The sequence below is a fragment of the Diplotaxodon limnothrissa genome, linkage group LG7 (assembly GCF_057381915.1).
Source record: "Diplotaxodon limnothrissa isolate DT_005_m linkage group LG7, D_limnothrissa_male_GT1.1, whole genome shotgun sequence".
In the NCBI taxonomy this organism is placed as follows: Eukaryota; Metazoa; Chordata; class Actinopteri; order Cichliformes; family Cichlidae; genus Diplotaxodon; species Diplotaxodon limnothrissa.
The window spans coordinates 11,389,811-11,417,496 of NC_140602.1; the positions used below are offsets into that span (position 1 = coordinate 11,389,811).

General features: G+C 41.8%; 1 protein-coding gene across 1 annotated transcript in view; it reads left to right on the forward strand.

Annotated features, from left to right (window-relative positions):
* The first annotated feature begins 1,650 nt into the window (after positions 1-1,650).
* The window catches only part of igf1ra (insulin-like growth factor 1a receptor), a 74,996-nt gene continuing 48,960 nt past the window's right edge, over positions 1,651-27,686 (forward strand). Inside the window, exons 1-2 of the mRNA XM_085359188.1 lie at positions 1,651-2,793; positions 10,837-11,403. Coding sequence (XP_085215314.1) covers positions 2,688-2,793; positions 10,837-11,403 — 673 coding nt within the window. The 5' untranslated portion in view covers positions 1,651-2,687. The remainder of the gene's footprint in view (positions 2,794-10,836; positions 11,404-27,686) is intronic.

Consider the following 27,686-nt stretch of genomic DNA (forward strand, 5'->3'; position numbering starts at 1 on the left):
GCTAGTATTAAAAATTAATTTCATCACCTGTCAGTACCTCTTATTACAAGTGAAATCCAACGGTGATAAAGGGTAACTACGAGGATGTTAGTAACCAGTGAAACCACCCAAACATAATCTAATCAGCTAAAATGAAGTGAAACATGCAGTACAATTATTCACTCCCTCCTACAACAAAGAAAAACATATTTATTTAGTACATCATTCACAAATATTTATTTACTTACCTTTTGAAAAAATTATTATGAACAAATCCAGAGGAGTAAGATATGTATGCATATTTAAACTAAACAGAAAAATAAGATGTGTCTGTACTTGGATAATAAAACAAAGGCAAAATTCTTCAGGGCTAAACTCTCACTGTAACTGTAAACATTGTAATCTTTTGACTCGCTCTGGAGCACAAAGTTATTCAGTCAACAATGTGCACTCTTTGAAGTAATCCATCTCAGATAACATGATTTGTGTGCCAACAACGTTATATTTTATCCCACCTAATTCTTTTTACAAAATGTAAAACTTCTTTAACCTTGACTGAGATAAATGTTTCAAAGCTCTGTTAGGCAAAGGACACATTAACTGACAATAAAAAAAAACAAAACTTTGTGCCTGTTCCTCTGTCCTAAAAGCCAAATTCTTACACTGAACTAACCTTCAGTTTGTTACACAAAAGAACATTTATTGCTATACCACCTTAAAATAATGATTACAAAAAACGACCTAACTGGCATTTAAAAACAAACCACCTTTTCAGTTATTGCCTCACAGACAAAATGCCCAATTTATATAAATATGTCACAGATACTCATTTGTCTTCATTACTGGAAGAGTAAAAAAAATAATGTGCTGGAAATCTGGTGAGATGGGCGAGAGCTGCCTGCAGCCCTCAGGTTGAAAACCACTTATGTGGCCAATATAATTCAAATGACTGGGATATTTGAATTATACAAATAGGATCAACTCAGGAAAAGGTAATAAAATTTGTTTGCTTCTTTTAAAAGCTAAAGCTCTACAAGAACTCCACTGAGTACTTCTGTAGGATGCAGGAAATATGTAAGAAGGACAAATAAATAAACAAACAACACAATTTAATGTAAAGAATTGACAGCATCAGAAAAATTAAGGATTAACCAAAATAATGTCAAAGCAACCCAGTGGGAGGAGCCACAGATGTTTCAAATATTGTAAAAAACGTAATCTAAAGGTAGGACTAGTGGTTTTAATGATCACTTTTAAATATTTAAGATCTGAAACAGCCGCATGAACCGCTTAAGTTGTTAACTAACAGCAGAAACGAAATATCTGACTAAACCTAATGATACGCATATGAAAGAGTCCACTAAGTGACATGAAATACTTAATTAAGTAGTAGTTAAACAATTAGCTAATGTATGACGGAATTAGTGGCCCATATTGTGGGGTAAGGTGTATTAAATAACATGGGAGTCACTGTTCTCAACAATGACATGAAGTTTAGAAGCTGGGACAGCAGAAAAGTGTTCCCACTCACATCCGGCTGGGGTGTGTGTGTTTTGTTTGGGTTGCCCCGTCGTTCGAGACACGCCGGGTCTAAATCCGCTCCGTTTTTTGTATCCTGCTCCCGACCACCTTATCCGTAACACTTTGTGTTTCTGTGTGAGAGAAGCCGACTCTTGTTTACAGCAGCGATTCCACGGAGGAGCGGCGGAGACCCGTAGTGTGCTTTAACCGAGGGCGGACCGTGGGATTTCAGCCTGTGGATACACACGCGACGGGAGTTTTTCTTTTTCTCTTTTGTGCGAAGCTATAAAGGCAAAACAAGAAACACTCTTGGAGAGCAACTCCTTAGACATATTCTCCCTCCCCACTCCAGCCGAGGTCGTCTAGCTGGAGAGCTGGAGACCCATTCTCTTGCGTGGCACAAGTCTGGTATTTTCTTTCAGTTGCAAATCCCGACTGACGGCGGAGATAAGTCGGAGCTGAGGGGCTGAAAATTTGCTGATTTTTTTTTTTTTTTTAAAGCAACTTCTCATTGCGAGCCAGGACTGCTTGGTTTGGGGGGGTCGATAGACCCTGCTGTTTGAATAGCATACGGAAAAACAGGTTTTCATTCATTTTTCAACCTCACAGCCACCACCCCTGTGGATCTGTACGCGTTTTCAGCCCACCACCTCCTCACACACACTTATTCACACGGGGGATTCTTGTGAGCGACACTGGCTTTAATTTATTATGGTGGTAAAGGCTGCTAAGATTTAAGTCTGATTTTTTTTTTTTTTTGTTGTATTAACGGGCCTGGTCGCGCTGTGTAGGCTACGCGCATGCTGTTTTTAAGAGATGGAGAATGAAGATGGGGATTGCCATCATTTATTCAGTAAAATCATGGCTTGTGTGCCATACCAGCCAACGTCAAAGCATCCTGTGACTGGCAAAAATAGCAGAGTGTTTTAGTATTCCACCCCCCAACGTTTAAATATTTTTTGTACACATTTATATATATGTTTAGAGCAAATCCAGACAGATAAGCGACCACGCATCAGGATATCAGAAGCTTTTGGGCTACGAGGCACTTGTTTTCTCTTTTTCTCCTTTTTTAAAAATTTTTTTTAGTGAGAAGGCTCTGATTTATTGAGCTGATGTGCACAACTTAAATATTTTTACTTCCTTTTTACTCTCATTATTTTTATTTTTTCTTGAAGAGGAGAATAATGTTCAGGAACGTAAAATCAGAAGCACCGATGGGTGGCCCGATCTTGTTTTGGGGTCTGATGCTGTCTGTCTCCACTATCTGCATATGGTCCACATATGGAGAGAGTAAGTATTTAGTTCTAATCAATATTGTTTTTATGAAGAACATGTCGCTTGAGCAGGAATAGGCCTAAAGGCATAATTTGCTTTTGTAACCCAGTTTAACCTCTTGCATAAACGCCTTTTTTCCCCACTAGTGGAGGATATGCGTTAGCTGCAATTATTGTTTTTATTTGCAAAATAATCAGAGTGAATACCTGTAGTTGGACAAAACGATGGAATGCGACAAAACCGACTTGTGCTCCTTACTTATGCTATCTGAAGAGGACCATGTGGTATAGCTGCCGTCAGTTGATGCGCGCATTTAACCAAATACAGTCACTGTTGTGCGTAATATCGTCTTATTTGATGAAACTGTCATGATTATCGAGAAACGCGTAAAGACATGGAAGCAGACACCGGTGTGATTTTTGACATTAGACATCCAGAAAGCACGGGATGAAGCCAGGGAGCTGAGCTGAAGGTTACTACGACCATGTGGCCATTTTACATTTCGTAGTGTGGCGTCGCTGCGCACGAACAGCCAATTATTTTTTTTAAAAAATCTGGCGATCCCTTGATTCTTAAAATGTAAAATGCCAGAAGAGTGCCTCTATCTAAATATAATTTAAAAAAATAAAAAAAGTGAAACATTGTTACATTTGTATAGATCTGTGCACTGTTAACTAATGAAAGTATTGAAATACAGCAGCGCCAGACACATAAATCCAGCCTTAACAGCGTGCTCTTTTGTAAAACGCAAGAAATGTCCGCTGACGTTATACTAACCATCCAAATAACGTTGTAATTTTCTTTGGCATGACGTGAAAATGTGTGCACTTAATGCTAATTAACCCTTAAAGGCGGGGAAAAGTTAAAAAAAAAAATCAAAAAAATCAAAAGGGTTTGTAGGACCCAGTGTATTCAGTTTATTCCCAAGTATTCAGTTTTATAAATGGCAGGATTTCACAGGAGTCTGCCCACTTTTGTTGCCTTTGATTGATGTAAAAGTTTGTTTTCATGGTTTAAATTTAGAATAGGATGATAAATCATATAAAATAAAAACTGTTTTTGTTTATATCTACATATAAATCTAATCTGATCTAATCCTGTGTAATGTACTGAGAGCTGCCACAGTCAAGGCTGCTTTTTGCCAGTGCTAAAATAGAACAGCTGATCAATGGGGGTCAAAGAGGGTTCCCTCTCCAGTCCCTGGCTGTATGGAGTGTGTTTATATCTAATGGCTCATTGTCTTGGTTTTCAAAGGCAAAAGCTTCTGCTTCAAATGCACAAAGAAATTAGTTTTTGAAAAATAAAAAAAAGGAAAAACTAAAGAAATTGAATGATAGAGAGGATTAAGCATTCCAGCTTTTTGTAGTAAAGCTTCTTGTGACACTTTGCATCAAGTTTCCCAGATTAAACAGAGATAGTCATGGAGTTCATTTCGATTTTTTCCCCTTTAGTTCAAATCTTTATTTCTTTGGTGGTGTTTACGCCAATAATCTGAATTGTAAAAAACTTTCAGTTTATCATATCATCATGATCTGCTGTTCGTATATACATTAAGTCTGTTTGGCACACCCATCACCACAAGTTGCTCTTTTGCCCGCCTCACATCAATTGCATCTCTCTGCTTTGAGCCCATCAATTGTGCTTGAGTTGAATGTGTTTGTCAGCTACGCTGCATATGCTTTATATCTTGATAAGTAAGGAAACTGATAGTCTGACCTCGGTTTATATGGAAATGGAAGAAAAATAAAAGTAACACGGTAGTCGTACCACAGTCATGTTCTCCCCCTCTGAAGGCCACAAGCACATCTGAGGGTTGGAAGATAGGCAGTTGCCCTCAGATCTCGGCTCTCTGTGGTGCATAATACATCAGAACTCATGGAACAAAGAATTTCATAACAAAGGCTGCGGACAACATTAGAGATGCAAATGTATCACTCGAGGATGATGTTTACTTCACCGGGTTGTAGAGGGACAGAATTTCCAGTGCTCCACTAGGGGGTAAAAACCTTCTTTGCTCTCTTCATTTCTGTAATCTGTCCATACCAATAAAATGCAATTAAACTACTTTTTAACTTTCGCCACAGTAAACTTTCCATGCCATGGCGTCGAAATGAGCAGCAAACAAGTCTCTAAAAGTCTAAAGGGAGTGTGTGAGGGCGATAGAGACTCGGTGTTTGGAAATAGATTGTGCAAAAATACTCTTGAAAGAGAAACAGACTCGGTTTTGTTGATTGGAATAGTAGTGAGTTTGTGAACTGTTTTATTGGCTTGTGCTGTTCGCACGGAGCGGTCTCGTATGCAGACTGATGCGCTTAACTTCATCACTTGGCACCACTGCTATTAGAGTTATAAATAGATATGTCACTGGCAAAAGTGGGGTCGTGTAAGTACAAGCACCCGCTGTCCTGTTCCGTGCGGGTACACCAGTGTTCCTGTTCAGTTATTTATGAAAGAACACGTTGCTTCGGAAAAAACCTGAATGACGGAATAAATAATCAAGCATCAGTGAACACTGTGTTTGACAGGCACCCCTCCTACTTTTCCCTTTGGGGTATGGCATATTTGAAGTTCAGCACTCTTTGTCATGACGGGGTAAGTGGCTCAGATATGATTGCTGTCACTCTGCTCTAAGGTGTACTTTGTGGTTACATAAAGCCCCCCCACTTCCTTTAGGTCTTCCTGGAGACTGGATGCAGGAATGCCTAGTCACACTGCACCAAAAGAGTGTGACAAGCGTTCACAGCCCTGTGTTGTGTGCACACATGCAAGTTTATTGTGCAGCATCGAGTGTGTACTGCAGCAGGACTCAGCGTGGCAGCCTGAGTCAGTGGCGTGCCCCTGAGTAAGGATGTAAAAGTGTGTCACTGGGCTAGTTTGTGAGAGTGCAGTCAAATGCTGGCCTACCGCTCCTCCAGGCTGCCAGCTGAGGTTTACAATGCTTAATTAAACACTTTATTTCAAGTGGCATGTCACTGGATTTGCTCAAATGCAGTATCCGTCCGACTGCACATACATCATCATTGGCTGCCGGTTTAATGGTCCGTAGAGTATTTTACAATTTGCGAGATGATGATTGCAAATGTTAGCTCTTCTAATGGATGGCACTCGCTTTATCAGTAGAAAGCTGTTTGTTTAAAAAGAGTGCTGATCTATCCTCCGTGGCGCGGAGGATCCCAGAATGTCTACAAGAAGCCTTTTCTATACTCATATTAATCTGTTGAGTGTTAAACACTAAAGATCATAACACTGCATTTTACTTTATATTCCTTTACGTAGGTCATTTTTTTTATACATGCAGCAGACCAGAAGGCTGTAGAGTGAAGCTGACAGTCAAAGAACTAATGAAAAAAGATATATTTTTAAAACTGTATTTTGGGGCAAAATCAGGTGAACATTTAAAATACTATTACTTTAGGTAACTTCAAAATAAGTGTCCAAAAAGGTGCCAAGAGGTGAGACATGAACTTGAAACCTCAAAGTCATTGTCTTTTAATACAAAAACAACTGTGCCTGAGTGATCTTTACCACATCAGTGTGCAGTTCCCCTCGGTTTCGTAGTCAGGTCTAACTTTCATGCTCGTCACATCTGGTTTCAAACCACAGAGGTGGTGAAGGCTGAGGCCGTCAGCACTAAGCTCCATCACAAGAAGTGACATCAAATTGTCTACATCCATCTTTTCCAGACATTAAATCAAAATCCTTCGGATGACATTTTTCTTAGTTTTCAAATTCTCTATAGGTTTTCACACTCCCTCCTTAAAGAAATTACATCACTGCAAATTCATATTGCTGTTTTGAGCGTGTGCAGTGTGTATGTAAACACAGCCTGTTACCTCTTGCCCTCTTCCCTCATTCTGGGTGAGGGGGAGTGCCTGTCTGAGAGTTGTTGTGATGGGTAATGTTACCATTTGGGGTTTTGGTGAAATCTGAGCCACAGTGATTGAAGTAAGGTCCACTGAGTGGACACGGTCCACAACACTGCTGGTCAGATGACTTCCAGTATGCTGGGGATTAGAGCCAGTTGATGTGGCAGGTGTGAGGGGATAGGACAGCAAAGTGGCCAACTCCTTCACCGTTCGAACCTTTTAATGATCATACTGATTTTATTGGTTGAGAATTCATATAATTTTGGAAAAACACAATTTCAGGAAGTTGATCATTTGCTATAAGCGCCTTTGGTTGCTAGGCAACCCTTGAAAATAAAACCAGACCCTTTATGATTGGCCTTAAATGAGAGGGAAATAGGAAATCTCAGCTAACCTAGGCTCAGTATATATACACTAATAAAAGTGGTAGTTAACACGATATGATCAACATGGGCTTTTTTCTGGAATTCAAATAAGAATAAAAAAATGCAGATTTTAAATAACAAGAAGTGCAGAATATTCAATGGAAGTCAGCAGACTGGTAATTGAGTGTTTTAAGTTGTCTGTTAAAGTCTGCAAACATTTCTTTCTGCCCACATGCTCTGTTTTTACAATTTCCTTTAAGACTGTCGTTCTTCTTCCTCTTTTTGTGTTATAATTAATGATTAATCCACAATGGAAACAGTTCTATGCATCCCTGCTTGCACTTTGCACAGAGCCCACCAACAACTTTATGTCAGTAACTGCAGGGGTCACAGAGTTTTCGGGACCCTTAAAATCGCTTCAAAATAAACACAGGGAAGAGGAGTCTTCCCTAATAACCTTCCCGGAGTTTACAGCTGGATGTCTGATAAAGGATACAGTTCCAATACAAGTGTTTTCCCAGAAAGCTCAGTTTGTGGCCTTTTGATAAACAGCACGGCATGTGGTCCCAGATTGCTATCTCATTTTTTTCTCTCAGCCAAAACCGAGATGGCGTTTATTTACGTGTGAGGTATGTTTACTGGATCCGAATCTGATTTTACGTGAAGCTGAGATAAACGGCAGCCACTTGCCTCGATTTCATTCGACGGGGACACGTTTGACCGTGCACGTGCTTGTGCTGGTGTGTGCGTGTGTTTGTGTGATGACATTTCCACAGAGAGACAGGGCAAGGTTTATCAGTCATAAACACGAGCCGATGGATCCCATCACGCTGTGAAGATATGTGTGTTTACTCAGCAGTGTGAAGAGCAAAGGTACACGGGAGGAGAGAAGGAGACGCGTGTTATTTGGGGTTATCATGTTATGTGGACGCTGTTGCTGAAATGTATCTGGTGTATGTAATAATGAATAAAGGATTTGGCGTCTTAATCTTATTTAAGCATCGTTGTCTTCGCAACAAATGAGCTGACTGGCAAGAATCGGAGAATCCTGGAGGCTTAGTTTGAGGCAATGTCTTTCTCGGTCTTTTTGCAAGGAAATGATTGGAATTCCTGGTACTTAACATGCCTAATGAGTAGAACAAGGGAATCACAAAGAGGAAGTCTGTGTAATTCCTTTCATTTTATTCTTTCTGGCTTTCTTTGTGAGCGTAAATCTGCTTTGTATCGACGGCACTCAGAAAGACATTTACTGCATAGCGGTTTCTGTTTGCTGCCATTTTACACCAGGATGGCCCCTGATAGCTATTCTTGGCAGAAATCTTATCCTTCCCTGGCCAGACGCCTCCTGATTTTATTAATGCCCCCATCAGGAAGTGGAGCCTAGAGTTTCTCTTTACTAACAAACAAATTAGTCTTTGTATTTGAGTGGCTCCACCCCTCCTCCCTCTTTCCCCCGGCTGCTGGAGAAGCTGGAAGAAAATTCTCAATGAAACAAAGAAGACATGCAGCTCGATGGCTCATGAGTGGAGCCCAGGGGCATTGGTGTTGATTGGGGAAAGCAAATACTATTTTCTACTGGAGTAATTGTTTCCGTTCTAAATTTGGACATGTGAAACACCCCTGCAGGAACAAATATAGCCCGTTTACCCCCATAAAGATTACAATTTCTATTTTTGGTAGAATAGTTTTAATGAAGCACATCAAACATGGCTTTTTTTCCCTTTTTTTCTTTTCAGAAAAACAACCATGAGTAAAGTGAAGTTAATATACTAACAGAACTATTTGTATGCTTGTTAGATTTCTATGTCATTGTTCTGTAGTCTAGAAAAACAATCTGGAGGCATAGTGTTCGTGCTGGGAGTGGAAACTGTTTAGCTCTTTTCTTTATCCTTTAGCTCTCAGTAGACAGTGTTTTGACAAGACAATGAAAACATGTCTGTTTGCCTCATTGGATGGACACCGTCACCGTGTTGCTCACGGTGACGGTGTCTTAAGCGCCTTTAAGAACATAACAGGTTTAACCTAAGAGCTTGTATGTCATTGCATTTCCTGAGCTGATTGTTGAACCCTCTTTTAGACACTGTTAAAAAATATATATAAATGCAACTAGAAGATATTCTGATTTCATAACGATTTAACATACAATGCAAGGGAATTAGTTGTTCTTTTTCTGAGATTCACAGAAGATTTCTCTTAGGCTTTTTGACTGACAGTTGATTCCCAAACACTGGTGTATTTACCCCAGAGAGTACTTGAGCTGCTGTATGAAGGAATGTGAAAAAAACTATATAGAGAAAAATGTGATTTATAGTCAGTTTCTCTAAAATTAATCACTAAATGGAACGAAATAGTCAGGGGAAATGGGTAAAATATGGATGTTTGAATTAAAAATGGACTATTTTAACTTCACTGGAGTAAAATGTTAAAATAGGTAAAATTAATATATGAACTGATTAAATAGCTAAGTTAAAAAAAAGACAATTATGTGATAACGGACGAAATAGTTGGCTTAAGAAAACTGATGAACAGAAAAACAGTGAATTGGTAAACAGATTGATACATTATGAAATGATTAAAAATAATAAAAGTTTGAATAAAGTTTGCAAAGGTGCTGAAGAAGTGAGACTGTATAATCTACTTTGAAGCATTTACCTTTCTTGCATTGGGCTATTCAAAGGGTATTCAGTGTGCACAAAGAATTGAAGACAATGTAGGATGTTACCTGAACAGGCAAGTACAGCAGATGTCATATCTAAGTCTAATCATATACCCAGGATTTTCTTTATAAATTTCCTTTGTGTCATTATAGGACCAAGAGTTATTTATTTATTTGTTTGCTTTCTTCTTTGACTGGCTGAGCATCTATTTACTGTCTTGTATTTTATTTTCATGGTGATTGATGACTGTTACTTGTGAAGTAACTCATGACTTCCAGTGCTCCATGGAAGCATGTTTTTTTGCTTTTCTAACAAAACCTGTCGACACCTTGTCGCCTGGGGACAGACATGACTAACTTGGCGCATCCAAAACTGCATACAGCATGTATGTAATTGCATGTTTCACTGCGATAAGGTTTCCCTTGGTGTAGTTGCTGTTTTGCACAATTAATAGGATAGCCGATTATCGTCAATAAAAAATGCAGTTTTTTTTATTGTGTGTGTGTGTGTGTGTGTGTGTGTGTATGTGTGTATGCATCTGCCTGCCTGCCTCTCTGTCTGTTTGCATATGGGTGTGTGTGTGTGTGCGGTGTGAAGGGATGCTCCAGGCCTTGTGGTTTCAAGTGCTGTTTTCCGAGAACAGAGAAATAGCTTATTTAAATGTTGGGGTTATCTGAGGTGAAGGACCACATGTCTTCCAACGAAATGCAGGGTTTTTGTCTGATGTGATACAAAAGATGTATGAACATGTTAACTCTCGCACTTTATTGTGAAAGTAAGCGACTGTTTCTCTCATCACCCTGTTCACCTCAGCTGACCTTGGTAAGAACCTCTCCCCCCGTGTCGCACTTAAAAACTCCTTTCCTGAGAGAGCAGTGAGAATAAATTAATTTCTTTCATGCAGCGTAGGAACTTGGTGTAAACATGCTGTTTTTCCTATATGAAAAACTGCCAGCAAAGTACCAACTTTACTGTACTAACAAGATTATGTTTCAAGAAGATTACTTACGTGGAAATCTTTTGGCATACACAATCTCCAGGCTGTATTTCCCATCGAACACTGCTGAAACTGTGTATATGATGCATATGTACTGTAATACTCTTCTGTTGTTCTTTTTCTTTGTTTCTCAATGAAGAAAACAGTAAAGATTTTTTTTCTGTGTGTTGCAGTCTGTGGCCCGGATATCGACCTCCGAAACGACATCGATCAATTTAAGCGTCTTGAGAACTGCACGGTGGTGGAGGGCTACCTGCGCATCCTCCTCATCAACGAAAAGACCAGCAACAACAGCCAGCAGGAGGACTTCCGCTCCGTCAGCTTCCCGAAATTGACCGTCATCACCGGCTACCTGCTTCTGTTTCGTGTCTCGGGCCTCGATAGCCTCAGTGTGCTCTTCCCCAACCTGAGCGTCATTCGTGGGCACAACCTCTTCTACAACTACGCCCTCGTGATCTATGAGATGACCAGCTTAAAAGACATTGGGCTTTACAACCTGAGGAACATCACCCGTGGGGCCATGAGGATTGAAAAGAACCCTGAGCTCTGCTACCTGGACTCGGTGGACTGGTCATTTATTATGAATACTGAGTTCAACAATGTTATCAACGGGAACAAGAAGGCAAAGGAATGTGACAACGTCTGCCCGGGGATCATGGAGGATAACCCTCTTTGTCAGCAGACGACGTTCAATGACAATCGTAACTACCGCTGCTGGACCTCCAACCATTGCCAGAAAGGTAACCCTGAACTTCTTGGTAGTTTTCATCATGGCGATGTTTGAGCGATGCTTTGTGCTGCAGTAGAGTAAATGCGGACGTGGCTTTGATCTAGCTCGGAGGTTTCCAGCATCACAAACATGAAGAAATTGTAAATTTCTTCACCAGTGAACAAATCCCATGAATCTATGCAGTGTTTTTCCTTCATTTCCGTCAGGCAGTCAGATTGTCCATGGGCCAGTGCAAACATTTCCTCTCTGTTCGTTACAGAGACCTTGTCTTTAGATCAGGCTATTTGTGGAATGAAGGATGGCTGCAATATAGAGCACCAGGTATTAGAGAGGCATACTCAGTTGAGGTTAAAGTTGCCCTGCCAAGAAATGAGGTAGTCTACCTGTCTGGACCATGTCAGCTAAATATTTGCCTGAGGGACATTTTGCAATTTATGAAAAGGGGTATATTGAAAAATAAGGGGGGGGGAGGGTAATTCTTGTTTAACTTTGGCCTTGCGGTAGGGTCATGCATTTTTTAACAGTTCAGGGGAGGGTCATATTTTTTTATATTCATTGCATTTAAATTCCTTCCATTCTGTAGAGTTGAGTCAGTTCATTTATGAATATCTGATACTTTGTGCATCCATACAGCAGGTGGGTGTAGCACCTTGTGGTCACATTACTTATCTTCACTGTCTTTTTCACAGATTTTAGAGTGTGAGACAGTTTGTGCTTTCAGATCAGAAACTGGGACAAGTAGATCTTCCATCTCATGCCTCTTCAAAACAACTCTGTCAACCACTTCGAGTCTTTATAGGCCAAAAAGATGAGCAAAGAGGCTTTTTGGAGGAATTTTATGTTGTTGTTGTCTAACACATTTCACCCACTCTTTCCATGAATTTAAGTAATTATTGCTGTTTGCTGTTTGGTACTGGAGGACACTTATATATTCCAGCAACTACTTTGTCAGGTGTTTCTGCCTGCCTGCGGGCAGATGATGTCACAAAATGCACACAAAACTATAAGGGTGTCTAGATGGGAGCAACATGAAGGCTTAGCTTGAAGACTGATTTGGTCCAACATTGTCTCTGGTTTGAAGTTCAGTTACAGGTCATGAAAATTTATTCAAAGTTGGAGTCAGGTACACATTTACAAAAGGGCTCATCGATCTATGCGTCAGAGGTTTGAGTTTTTTTAACCATCTGTAACTAAAACTAGCACATGATGACATTTTTGTGTGAAAACAGTTTTTTTTAATATTCCCCCTGCCCATTTTTGAAGGCATCTGTGCAGGTGCTAGGATTAGTTTGAAGTCACAAACACCCCTGTCCTTCATCCCTTCAGGGAACCTCAGAATAAACAGTGGAAATCAAGCTTGCTGCGTTTTCCTATTGACCAAGTCGATCTCTATAGGAAAGCAATGGTGTTCACTGTGTGCGTTTTGTGACCTGCTGGTGCTCCCTGTATGTTATCAGCCCTTTGATCAATACACAATGAAAATGAACAAGGTTTTGTATGGTTGTCTTTGTTCAAAAACATTGAAATCTTAAATGGGCATATTTTACAAATACCATACATAGTAAAAGGTGCAAATCGCCTGTGATGACTTTTTAGTCACGTCTGTTCTTCCCACACTAGCTGCTATGTGGGGTTTTGTGGTGAAACCCTCTGTTGTTCTCACAAAGCGGACTTGAGAAGCAGAGCCGGAGCATTGTTTGAACCAGTTCACTTCTCTCAGAGGCCCAGGCGAGGTCAGGGTAAAAGCATTCATCTAGAAGGCCTTGAGGTCTCAAGGCTGCAGATAAAGGGTCTGGGTTTAGCTACACAGTGGTAAAAAAGGAGGAGTTACTGAGGCAAAAATAAGATACAATGAAGCTAGAGCAGATCTGTGATGTCTTGTAATATTCCAGGCTTTGTGCCTGTCTTTGTTTTTATAAAGGTTTGATGTGTCTCTCCTCCCCGCTTAAGATTCCTCTCTCCTCCTTCCTCCGCCCCTTTGTATAATTGCCTTGTTTTTCTCCAGTACAGATGTTCCTTCAAGGGCATGCAGTGGTATTCTAGTCAATACAGCCCGGTCTCCTCTTTAATTACACAACATGAAGAGGGAGTGATGTCTGCCTAGCTCACTGCTTTTCCCTCTGGGCCTTTCCAAATGTTTGTCCGCTCACCAGATACTGTTTCCCACACCAGGTTTGGGTGAATTAGACCAGGGTTTCTCAGAAGTGAGCTTTAATATGTTGCGTTACATCTGGATTTACGACAGGATGGACGTGAGTAGGAGTGACTGTGCAGAGAAGTGCAGATTGGAGCAGAAATTCTGGGTGCCTTTTAGTGGCAGGGAGAGATGCATAGAGAAGCTGTTTACAGGAGGAGGGGCATGGAGGGGAAATGTCAGACAAATGTCAAGTATACAAGCTCAATGCCAATGTCTCGCTGAAGGGCAGTGTACAGAGTGTTGAAAAAGGCCCCGTTCCTCCCACTCATCTATAACCCCCATGCTTCCTCGTAAATCCTCTCTGCCTTCCTCATTGTTACTCCCTCCTCTTTGTATATGTTGTCTGTTCTCGTCTTCCTAACTGTCGTTCTCCACTTCACTTAGCCTCAGTCTCATCTCTGATTGTCCTTGTCAGTTGTTCTGCTGGTGTTTCGTTTTCTATTTTCACCTAACTCTTTTCTGCAGGGCTTATCAGGGGCTGTTAACAGCTCCGGCTGTCAGATATCTCTTCATTGTTTACTTGTCGAAAGGCACTTACTCACACACATGCACACACACACACACACACTGGTCAGAACCACCAAGCTTGTTTGGCGAGACCCTGGCTCCTTCCACGCTGCCAGCTGCTTGCTTTGAGTTATGGGGGATCCCATGACTAAAGAAGTGTGGCCTGCTTCAGATGTCCTCCTCAGGTCTCTGTGTTTGCTGTAGACAGTCCTGCTTTTTACTGGACCTTATCCAAATCCGCATAGTCAATAGGCAGTTGCAATTAGGCAGATGAACACTAAGCATGCCGCTGTAGTCACGGCTGGTCTTAGGGCCGGCTAGTCTTCATAGCTCCACTGGGAGGCACACACTCTCTTACCCGCTGGTTCTCACATAGCTCACGTCTTTATGCAATAGAATATTCATTTATGGTATGCTCAGCCTTGCAGGCACTCCGGTCTGGTTTCTCAACCTTAACTTACCCTGTCTAATTTAAAGCAGCACGTCTGCCATGCTTTATTTTTATATTAACAAATGCACGTCATAATGATTTATTTATTGTTTTTAAGAGTAGTGGGACATTAGGGTAAGTCAAAACTTTAGCATGAGGAGACCACAGACTTTGCTCTGGAGCCCTGGCTGTTGGGAGAGCTTTGCACCAGTCTCGGAGACTTTGCATTACTTTGCATTTAGTAATATGTTTGCTCTCTCTCTGCCAAAGACCTACTTGATATCTCTGGCCTGAGTGCTCTGACCTGAATCCACTTCAGAACTGAAGTGGGTTTTTTAATAAAAAAAAAACAAAACAAACCCCCTCCTAAAACCACTATTTTACTGTAGAGCAAGGTCTCACAGGCAGATACGATCTAGTATTCTTCCTGATGAGTAATAGCCCCAATGCTGTTAAGTTTTCACAAATCTTCCCCACATATAATAGAAAGAGCAAAATGAATCATTCTGACTGTGGCATCCAGTCGGTCTTATCTAAACGTGTCAAAACGGTGCCATTTAAAAATAAGTCGAAAGTGCTTTTTTTAAACAGCTAGTCCTGTAGTTTGTGAAAATGAGTAAACAGTATTTTTTTTCCACTAAGGAAAATATAAAATGTCACAAAGCTTGGGTTTCAGACGGTGTTAGGTCCTTGAGTATTTGAAATCTCAATTCTAATGGGCCTCTGGTCTCTCACAGTGCATAATGATCATCTCTCCACCAATAATTATAACTCTGTGGTATGCAGTGTTTGAGTCTTTCAGTAATAGATGTTTCGCTTGGTAAATTAAGAGGAAATGACGATAATGTCAAGGTTGCACGTTTTATCAGTGCTTGCACCTTCTTTATCCTATTGCTCCATGGAAAAATCCAGCAGATGGCTAAGAAAAGGACTCGGAAGTTGGCCCGACTTCATTTTTGAGCTAATGTTATGCCTTGGATGTTCAAACAATGATTATTTAACACCTTAGTGTTTGCAGGGATTTAATCACCACCTCTCCAAATTCGCCCATACCTGGTGTTTTGTAAGAGTATGGTTACACACTGACTAGCCAGTTTACTTTTGGTTGTTTTCCTGGCTCTCTGCTGATTAATTTCATTCAAATTTCCTGGAAATAACCACTCATTAAATACATTTGTGCAAAGTGGTTCTACGGTGGGTTTGCAAAGAATAAACTAGATTTATTGATCTCTACACCTCTCGTAACATGGAGTTAGTAGAATTGTGTCTGCCACTTTAAGTATATAAGGTAGACATTCCTGCTGGCTTAGTCATTGCAGTTGTGAGGGGATAAAGAGGGGGGAAATACACAGCAGAGGCTGTGTGCGGACTACACATGGAAAGCCGTGGAGAAACTTTATGTGCTATTTCGAATAATAAAGTTTTAAACTGATTTGTGTGTGTGTGTGTGTGGTCTGTTTGGTGTATGCAGCCATTGTTGTGTAATATAGTGAGCCAAGTTCATATGATCGTGCCTTCCCCCTTCTTTTGTTTAACCAACATCCAACAGTAGATACAACGAAGCTTTTGAATATTTAATGGCTTCTGGAGCTTATCAAAGTCCTGCGGTTACAGGCACAGGAAACAGCTCAAATACCAGTCTTGAGAATCCAGTGCTTTCCTGGGGGCATGCTCAGCACCATGACAAGTTCCCGTACATCCGCTGTTTCCACTGGGCACAAACTACTTGCCTGCGCTTTGCTCCAGTTTGTACAAAGCTTGGGCGGAGTGCCAGCGCTGGTGACAAAGTGAGGAGAGTCACTCACTCCCACCATCCTAAAGCCACCAGACTGACCATGGAAAAGTCCCATCTGTCTTGGTGTCTCCTGCCATGTTCACTATATCACTGTATCACCACAGCTCCTGCCTGTGTGTGGTTTCTACCAAGAACTAAAAGAGAATGTAGTCAACATACTGCAACCCTGCTGGCACACTGTGCATGGCCCCTATTATTTCCCATGAGATCAGGATACTATTGATTCACAGTGTTATAACTCCATGGTGTCACAAAAATAAATGCATTAAATAGCAAATAAAGCTCCCTTTACAGCAGCCCTTTGTTTTCTGGGTTCTCAGATGTCTCTTCAAACCAAGGACAAGAGAAGCAAAAACAAGTTACTAATTGGTTTCTTTGCACGTGTGTGTGTGTAATACATGGGAAAATATATTGTCTTCTCTGAATTTATCAGGCATAGATTTTTTAGATTTTATTTACTATATTGTCTTCACATTTTATTTGACTTATTGAAGCACATTTGGCAGTCAGTGGTTATGTTAGCATTAGATAAAAGAATAGTTTAGTGAAATTGTTATTTGCTTTCCTTGAGGCAGTTTATTTGCTGTGGCACGTTTACAGTGTTTTTAATTGTTGACATTACATGATACACAGTGCAGCTACAGTATATAAATCATATCTGAATTTCTTTTTTTGACAATACATCATTAGGTTTTTTCTGATAGGATATTAATTACAAGCAGTTGACGTGTCTTTCTGCGCTGTCATCCCATCTAAATCCTATCACCCACCCTCCCTTCTCCTCTTTCGCCTCTCATGGCCTTTGCCACATTTCCCACCATCTACGTCATATTCATAAATGTCATGCTCAGGGCCCGTTTGCAGATGATATTGGTGCATTAGCCCAAACAGAGACCTTCTTCACCAAGTACCCAGAACCTGAGCCTTGTTGAAGTAAAACTCAACTTGGTTACAAATAGTTCTTCTGCTCAATTGGTTTTATTGGTTGCCTTTGGACTTTCGAGGGGCTCGTGTTGCGATTGGTCAGAAAGGAATTCATTTTTCCTCAGACTTTAATGTGTTTTGAGTTTCATGCAAAGACAAAATTGAAACGGATATTATTTCACTTCGCTGTTTGGGCCAAGAGTGGTGAAAAGCCACAGACACGTGTTGACTGCTCTTACTAACTTTTAATGTCAACAGCAGTGTCCCTCTCTGTTATTTAGAATCGGTTGCAAGTTTGCAAAGTTTCACCGAGTCATGATGACACGGCTGTACAGTGTGCTATTGTCCATGTATGAACAGCAAGGCTTATTGTCTATTAATGCTTGACTCTGTGAGTTTATCCGACTCCTGTCCTCTGTGGCCTACAAAGGTCTCCTCTCAAAGCACTGACAGATTAGATCCGCTTCCTAGGATTGCTTGATTGACCAAAATAGGACCTGTGTGTCTCGCTGCCAGGCTCCAAAGAGACTGACTGACATACTTGTACTCACATCCAAACATACAGACATATGCTCTCTTCTCTCACGTGCCATCGCTTTTGACAAATTTTCCTCAACTTGTGCCCACTGTGACTGTATCTGCTGTGTTTGTGCATGTGTGTGTGTGTGTGTGTGTGTTTGTGAGTGAGAGAGAGAGAGAGAGAGAGAGAGAGAGAGAGAGAGAGAGAGCCTGTGTAAGTGTCAGCCCAGTGTGTAATGTGTTTCCAGCCTGTTTGATGCCTATTTGAGCCACCCAGTTCCTCTAGTGTTAGGCTGCCTGCTGGCTTGTGGCTGCGCAGCTCAGGAGCTGTGACTCATCCTTTGCTCTCACTACTCATTCATAGTATTCATAGTATTCATTCAATACTATAACACCCCCACCCCACCCCCAGCTCTGTGGTAGGTTCCCCTCAGTCCTGCTCTAAATGGCAGGGCGGGATGAGGGCTATCGCCACCTCTTAGCGACGCCTCTGTGAGAGGTGCGAGAGATGAGTGCCTGTGTCTGCTGCCTGTGCCTGCCTTCGGTGCCTTAACTGTGCCTCTGTCTGCCTGCCTGCCTCAGCTCTATCCCTCTTTATAACTCCGGCCACAGCAGCCATTTACTCATGCTAGGCTGACTTGGCTGTGGCTCCTGGGAGATAATGCGCCATGCCTGCAAGTAAGCTCAGAGCATGGGTTAATTCCACAGTGGGGGAAAAAACAAAATCTCCTGCTGACAAATCTCTCCTGCAGAGGTGAGGATGTATGCTGGCATGCCACAGAGAGAGAGAGAGAAGAGTATCCTTTTTTTTTTCTTGCCAGAATAGTTAGGTAGGTTCACTCAGGTCACAGAAACACTGGTCCTCTATTCTCTTCCCTTTAAATGTGTGGCGAGGAGACCAAAGGAGGATCTGAGCTACTCTTGTCTACCTTCCTCACCACACATGGCCAAAATGTGTGTGCTTCTTTAAAATCTGTTGGCCTCTGTTTGTTTTCTTCCATTACTTCTATAAACTATAAAAATATAAAACATGTATAATTACTAAGAGCCGTTTTGTATCCTGCAGCTGCTTAACTAACGATGAATCACGGATCCTATGGTTGTGTTCGTACGTGTCTCTTTTGTGCGTACGCTATCTCTAAAGGAGATATCGAGCAGGCCTCGGCGTGCCAGTGGTGATTTGCCGTCTGTTCTTTTTCGGAGCATGTGTACAATGAGGAGATGAAAGGACATAATAAAATTACAAAGGAAACCTCATGAATTACACAGCTAGATGAAATGCCTCTGACAACCACACACTTCCCTTTCAGGCCTTATTTCAAGTTCCCTATTTACCAGCATGAGGATTTAGATTACAGAAGTTTGAACCAAACTTTGGATAAGGTTGGCGCTTTAAAAAATCTTCCCCATCTAATGTTCGGTGTCAGCAATCGATGAAGGAGTCTTAACTTGTCTAATGTCATTAGCCTGCTTTCTGTCAGTGGCTTAGAATGACCTTGACCCTGTCTTTTGCCTCCCCTTCCTCTCTTCGTCTTGTTTGGGTGAGATCCCCAGAGTCCAGTGCAGTTGTCAACGCGCAGCCTAATGGGCTGGGTGGCTGGGGCTCCTCTGCCTTCTCCAGCCCTCTTGGCATAGTTCTCTTGGCAGACCAGCAGCTCCTTGGCCATTCGCCTCAATGGGCCACTCCAAAGCAGTAATCACCAGCTGGTGCTTTGTTAGCATCAGGGTGGCCCCCAAGATGAATTATGGCTCTCAACTTTGAATTATGGTTTCTTCTGAAATCCAGCAGCGTGTGAAGTTCCGATCAGGATTCGCTGTATTTCCTCCTCCGGCAGGCGTGGATGCAAAAGCAGTTTCATTCATAAAAGCTTTCAAAGAGATGACATGTCACTAGATCATCGCTGATTTCCTCCCAGTTACTGACCACAGCAGAGCAATGTCCGAGAAGGGGATGTAGAGTGCGGAGGATGGTGAGTGTGTGTGTCTGTGGCGGGGGGGGGGGGGGGGGGGGGGGGGGTTGTTGGATGAAAGAAAGCTCTGCAGCTGTATTGCACTATGAAGCAGTCAGACAGCGGCTTGTTACTGTGTCAGATAAATATAGAGGTCTCTAGAGCTCTGCACTGCAGCTCTATCTCTGCTCGCTGCTTAAAGGAAGGGAAAGGCCGCGTCACCTGGGAGATGCCACTCTCCTCATTCATCCTCACTAAATTGGCTTTAGATTTGCAGGACATTAAAGATTATTGAGAATCTGTAGGGATAGGGTGGGGTATAAGGTGAACCACAGAGAAGGGCTGAAGTTAGGCACAAGGTACGCTTTAATGTTTTATGCCCACATACTGTCTTTTCACAGAGCTGTCATCCGACAGCACACTTGAGCTCAGTAGCTGTCATGATTTCATCCATAGCACTTACCGATTTCTTATGTTTATTGGCTTAAAAGTTAAGAAAATGGTGAGTGATGGCTTTGCTAATTCAGCAGCAAGTGCGCCAACCGACCCGCTGTGTATGCGTGTTTTGGTCCGAGCGCGCTTGTGCATCATCCTTATAACAGCCTGGCTCATGAGGTCTGCTGATCGAGCAGAAAGTGCAGCCTGTTGGGGGTAAAAGAGGAGGTGCATTAGCTCTCCTTTCATCTATTTCATCCTCTTCTGTTTGACGAGCGCACAGTGGTTGATAAGCGTCCAGCGCGCCTTTGAAGTCCCAGTCGGGACTTCAGTTCAACCCTGCCACCACCACCCACCCCCATTACTGCGTCAATTACAGAAAGGCTTTGCAGGCCTTGTTTGCACTTGAGTGTGGATCAGGCTCCTCCCTGTGGCTGATAAACATACAGTCTCCATGTAAACATCACCCATTGTCATTCATATTTTATTACTCACACTCGTTTACTCAGCGTAGGCGCTCCTCTGTCATCCCAGCTTAAGCTTTTGTTCTGTTGCACCTCTGCTTTTATGTATGATCTGGTTTTAAAAAAGTGCTTGGCTTTCTTTGGATGAGTAAGTCAACGTCCATTGTTTCACCCCAGCTGGGAAAAAAAGACCCTGCAGGTGTATTCACTGAGTTGTAGTCTGTTTCTCAACCCTTCTGAGAAGTTGCTCTGTCCTATATGTACTGTTGTTAGCACTTTTCCAGTCCAGGCATGTACTTGCTTGTAAGAAGCTTGTTGTTGCATTCCACCTACCTCCCTGCATAATATATGGTATTAACTTCCAGCCCTTTTGTTTGTGTCTCCCTTGGTCTGCCTGTGTGTGAGGTAATGACACTGATGCTCGTCTTCAGACAAACCCCTCAAACTTTGGTTTCCTTGGAAAACAAAAACTCCCAAAATTAAGAGAACACTTGGGAAATTTTTAACTTTTACTCTTGGTGTGATTTATAATCAAGATTTTGGATTCCATTTACTGTTTATATTGTCACTTTATTTGCAGCAAAAGACACAATGCACTGTTTGTCAGTAAAGATTTTCACCTTCAATATTCCATTTGTCAGGAGCTGATGTGTAATTTATGTGTTCCCTTCACTTTTTTTTTGACCAGTATATATTTTAGTGGGTAGGAATGAAGCCTTAGTGTGGTGCTGGGGAGGAAAGACAGGAAAAAAAGAGCCATAGTCCAATTCAAACACGTTAGATTGTTGCTCTTTCTGTACGTAAAAATAGCCTCGCATAAAGCAAAAGGCCACATTCCTTTTCATATATGCGAGCGTTACATCAGTGGAACTTTTATTTATTTTTCTTTGTTTAGGATCAACAAAACTAGGAAATCTTTTTGTTCCTGCTGTTTTGTTCCTGATTGTTCTAAGAAGGCAGGGCCTTCAATGGCCGTTGTTTCCACTGTATGTTTTATTTACAGTAAAGATTTCAGAGTGTGTTTTCTTCCCCTTTGTCTCTTTTTCAATACTGCAAACGGATTTCCTGTTTAGGGATATCATAACCGCTGAATTCGAGCTTGTTTTGAAATCTGTCCATTAACATTTTTTTTCCCCCCCACAAAGAGCGTTTTTCTTCATAACAGCATGTCCTTCAGTCAACAGCAGCTTTTTAAAGGACTAAGATTAACTCAAAATACTCGGCTTCGTGTTTAAAGTAAATGTCAAAACCACCACCTCCAGATGTGTGTCATCTGGAAAATAAACCGGGGACCAAAGATGGATGAGAAAGGATGTGTGACACTGCCTCTCGGCATGTACTGTACCTACTGTATGCACTGTATATATGTACGTGCTTATAGCGTGCTCAGACAAAAATAGCTTTTGTTTAATTAGCGGTGTGACGTGCATGTTTTTGCTGTGCATATGTGAGTCATTCATCTGCACTAAGGAACAGTTTCCTCAGGCTCAAATCGACGCATGTAAAGGTTTCTTTCCCCTTTCTTCTGGTTCATGGCTTCTTTTTTTCAGATTAGTGGTTCATTGTGTTTACATCATCGCCATTAGAGCTGGGTTAGGCAACATGTTTTTAGCATCACGGGAAGAAAGAAAAAACGGAACAGCTTTTCAGGATATTGTAATTGAAACATTTTGAGAAGGAACTAGAGCCCTGTATCTCCTCTTCTCTCTGTTTTCAGGCTTTATAAAATCCAGCCTGTGACAAAACACTTTAATCGATCGCAGGTATTTTCAGACAAGAGTAGATGAGTCGTACAAAAGTTATATAAAGTGCAAAACATTTCCACAGAAAAAGTGACACAGGGTCAGAGCAGGTTAAGCGTAGGTCTTTCCTGGAAAAGCAGCGTTTGAATCCAAAGTGATGCCGTTAAACAGGAGTTTCATGAAGCACTGTGAAGATCCAGCGTGGTGACTGCTAGGGAAAGGCCACCCAGTGACGGCGCTTTCAGGCTGTAAGAGAGAACAACACCCACAGTAAGATTTTGCTCTGTGGTTGGTGAGTGTCTCGGCTTGCCCGAGGTGCATCACAAGGTGCTGAACTCATGGCTCACATAATTCATTTTTAAAAACATAATAAATATACTTGTGACACCCGCAGGCACTAAATGACGCAATAAAGAACTTTTCCATCTCTAGACAACTTTGGGATTTTGCACAAGACAAAATGAACTCAAAGCTAATGAATGTTACTTCGTCTTCTATTTTTCCTTTTCAGATAAATTATTTTACGACATTTTACTAATTAGGGTTTTTTTTTTTTTTTAGCCTTTCAGTCACTCAGTCGACGCTGACCCGTTTCAAATTGAAGTAGAACAAAAACCTGCTAAATGTCTGTTTTTGTCCTCAATGTTGCTGTTTCATTTTTAATTTATAGCATTCTGCACGGTTTACTCAAGCTGACCTTTAAATGCCCATTTGATGCTTCTCTTTGTGGAGTTTTTGGTTATGATGGTTATGTGTGTGCTAACTGGTTATGTTTTGAATGTTTTGAATAACAACTACCTGTACTACAAGTACCTGTTCTCCTTCATCATTTTTCTTCTTATTTAAACTGGTGTTTGCTGTTCTTCCAGTGTATCTTTACATAGCATGCCAGTGCCGTGGAATCAGACAGACCCGGCATCTTACATCACGCACTGTGCCGCCTCCGCTTTTTACTTTTCACGGATCGGTCAGTTTGGGTCTCCTACTATTTTCCACATCCCGGATAAAAGCAAAAAAAATGTAATGACCAAGAGGAATAAAAGTGCACTATTCCTGCTTGGAACATGAGAGTGAGGTTGGAGAGGAATTTACTTTTTTACATTTTTTTGCTTAGGTGTGCGCTGATGAGAACGATGAGGTCAATGAGAGCATTATGGATTGTCTTTGAAATTATGTGGCCGTCTGATACGTGTGATGAAGCAGGACTCCTCTTTGTGTGTAAGGACAGTGGGTGCACAGACTCTGTGAATGGCTCACATTGTGAGCCACTGTGTTGGCACCAGTGGCTTTACTGGCACGTAGATGTAGAGTCAGATATGCTGGACCCTGGCCTACTCTGTGGTATTATTAGTATTCTGTATCTCTGCAGAGGTCCTGCACACCTCAGCCTGCTGAGAAGCTGTCATGTAGAATCTCAAATCAAGGAATGGTTTGTTTTTACACCTTTCTGTCCACTGAGTTTTAATTAAGTGAAAGCCCAAAGTGGCTGAGGTACAGGGGTGTTTGCCTAAGTAAATATAATATTTAAGACCGGCAGCGATACCCCCTGAGAATGTGACCTTTTCTAGTGACTGCCTCCACTGCAGGATTAATTTAAGCTCTTGGAATTGGGATTCAACATTTTTTTTTTATTCAAATGTGTGGCTCATTTTTTTTTTAGCTATCTTTATGTTTGTTATTTTTTCTTAATTGTGCGTAGATGCACAAAAAAGAAAAATCACAGTTAATCCCTAAAACTCAATCTGTGTCTGCTCCCAACAAATTTTAACATTGTATATTACAATTAAGTAAGTGTATATTTCCATTCACGCCACATGGCAGCAGACACTAGCCCAGTGTTGTTTTGCATTGGAGTGTATGTAAATATCAGAGGGGGTTGTTATTTCCTAGCATGTAAGTACGTGCTCTGCCCAGTGAGCTCTTCGGTGCCGCCATGGAGACAGACACATCTGCATTTGGCGCGTCGCTTAGTGCCTGCGGGTGTCAGAAAATGCTGCACACAAGCTTGTGTTTAAGCTCTTGGCTCCGGTGCGGTGGGAGGAAGCGGCCTCTCGGGGCACAGCAAAGAGAGCCTGTGCCGTCGCCTCTTTTTAAGTGCAACAACAGAGATGTCGCTCTTGATTTACGGAGTATGAGCTGGGCGGGTCATGTCCTGACAGAGAGGCCGGCTACTTGAGGAAGAGGAGGGGAGGAGAAAAAAAGTCAAGAGTGGAAAAGAATTGAGAAGAAGCAAGTGAGATGGATGCTCATGCATGTCCATCCAGCAGTCAGAACACATCCAGACTGACATCTGTACAAGACCAAGTCACGTGTTTATGATTCCTCGGGTCCCAGAAATACCCCCAGAACTCCAATCTCTGACCAAGCCAAACGGTTAGGCTTCTCATTAAGTAATCACCATCAGCTTAGGCTGCTGAAATATTTGGCAGTGAAGAAATGAAAATGTAACTATAAAATGTAATAAGCAACCTCAGTGCGGTAAAATGCTGCCTGGAGAATTTATTTGTTTGTATATGTATAGTGTATGTGTGTGTGTGTTATGTTTGGATGAACTGTGGAAAACGGCTGTGGTGTCAGGGCGACATACAGAAGCATTGTGCTTGGAAGTGTGTTTGTCTGCGACATTATTTCTCCTACCCTGCTTTCGTTTTTTTTTTCTGTCACTGACAGACACACCCATACCAGGAATCTCTCGTGGTTTTTACCAACTTTGACTTTCTCATGTAAATACTTACCCTTTGAATGGCCCAAATTAGGGCTATCATGCTGAAGATTGATTCAAGATATTGGCCACGGGCCACTGTGGGGATGGTCTGCAGCGTCGCATTTTTTCTGACATAGCTCAATGGAGGAGCTCTCGCATGTCTGCCTTTGTGGTGGAAAAGGCTTTGTTTGTGTGTGTGTGTGAGTGTTTTAGGAGGTGGAGTAGGCGGGTGTGGGGTAGGGGGAGGTTAGGCCTAAAGAAACAACAGCGACTGCTCTTGAGTATGTCGCCTGTTCCCAGCTTCTTGGCAGTAAATTTGATCAGAAAAAATACACGCTCTGGCTTCACAATGCAGGCCTTTGTCTCTGGTCGGCATCGGAACCGTAAACCATTTTGGAAACTGTTTCCAGCTTATTAAAACGTTTCCAGACCGTGACTGTTGAAGCAGTGAGTTTTCCAGTTAGTCGCTTGGCATCCTTCCCCATCTTAGGTCTGTCATGGGCATCTTCAGAGAGTAAAGACTGTGGCTAGGATTAACTATTGGACTTCTCTGCTATTCACTTTCTCCTCTCTCTCTCTCTCTACCTCCCCATGCCCCCTTGGCTTTGATTAACTGTGAAGATCATAAGCCAGTTCAAGTGTGGCCTCATACCCTCATTGCCCAGTGTCATTGTTCTAACTAAACTGCTCTCTTCAGCAGGAATGAATTAGCCTTTTGTGCACCAATGGCCTCTTTACAAATAGCCATTAATGTTCTGTTAGTTTAGTTTGGACTCTGTTTAAGTTAAATCACAAGCACTATTAGGCAGTGTAGGCTATTACAGACTTGCCGCTAATTGTCGGTGGAATTGAAATGACATTGTGAGAATAATTAGATTTTTGTTCTCATTTATTGGCTCCAATGTGTTTTGTTTAATCTGAGTTTAATCCGGTTGTCGCTCCCGATATCGTTTCTGAATTGATGTCTTGTAGATCATGGGTGCACGGCCCCCTTGTTATTGTACACCGAGGTGTTCATTGCTCTCTCCGTTACCTTCTCTTCTCTCGTCCCTTTCTGGATTTTTGCCTGTCGCTACAATTTATATGACCATAAATCTTCTAACTTTGTTTTCTAATGTGTGTTGCTCCATTAAACTCCCAGAAGAAAATGTCTTAAATGGACTAAACAGAAACATGAGGAAGCTACTGAAAAGAAAACGCTGTTCTTTGATTTCGCTTGGCTAATTTATTTCCACTTAGAAAATGTATCCTTCATTGTTCACTAGTGCTTTCTGATGCCCTGCGGTCTGTGACCTCCGAGGCATCTTTTGACACTTTTTGAACTGAATGTAAAAATCAACATGGATTTCTCCCTCATGACATTCTAGATTTCCCTTGAGCTTTTGCCATATTTGTATTTTGTCTGTTCTGTAACATTTTACCCCTGGTTCCAGGGTTACGTAAGTTCAGTCTTGTGGCTGGCTTCCCTGTTGGCATTCTTGTCGCATACTGAAGATTCCTCTGTCTATGAGAGAGATAAGGAGAGAAGATACAATGGTGGCGAGGAATGGGAGATGTCACAGAGAGCAGACAATGGGCAGATTCTGTTAAATGAGCCAACTGGTATTGACTCAGGCTTACTGCAACTTATCGTCTAATTGCCACAGTGTTGGCATTATTCCCTGGGTGATATGTGGCTGATGAAACTAAATCCCAGATATATGGCTTGGTGAAGAAATGCTCTAAACACAGACAGTGTTTTGTAGGACACTACATGTTGGGGGGGGGGGGGGGGGGGGGGGGGGGTCTGATTCTCACAGGGAGATCTGAAACAATACCTTTTGTTTCCTCATTGCTTGCTTTGTCTGATAAACTCTGACCAATAGCTGAAAGCTGTTGACCCTCCATCACCAACTGTTCTCCTGCTACACTTGTTAATTCCTCACCCTTCTGCTGATTCTCACCCCGACAGCTCCTAACCTGGAAGACCACCTCTCTGCACTCTGGGTACTGTTGGCCCGTTTACCTCACAGTAAAAAAGAAAAAGTGCCTTGGATTGGGCAGGGATTATATAAGACTAGCGACTTAGCTGTCGGTACAGTTGATTTCCACTGTTACAAAAGGATAACAGTACTGTCTTCACGTAATGTCACAAACTGAAAGAGGACATAACCCCTGTCCTCCAGAAACCTAATTTCTCACTACTTCTCGTCTTGTTCATGCCCGTGGCGAATCATTTACTTAGGTTTCTGTGGCTGTTTTCACACAGGAACTTTGGACAATTTCAGAAGATCGGGTCGGGATATTTTCCACAGCTGTCCTTTCTCACATGTAGCACGCAGAAAAAAATGGTCTGTTTCAGATGCGTTTGCACTCAGGGAAATACTCTGTGTGGTTTAAGCGAAGGAGCTGCCTTCATGTATGCATGCAGGAGGCACCACACATGACACAAGCTCACTAATAATGAATGCACCTGTGCTGTTTGTGCATCAGTACATTCCAACATTATATAGAATTTGTACTGAGAAGTTGACAAGGTTAATGACAGCTTAATATAAAAACTGACTGTGTGGGGTATTTCTCACATGCACTGCTGTTGGGTGATGTTGGGGGGGTTCAGGGGTGCACTACATGTATGAAAATGGGAT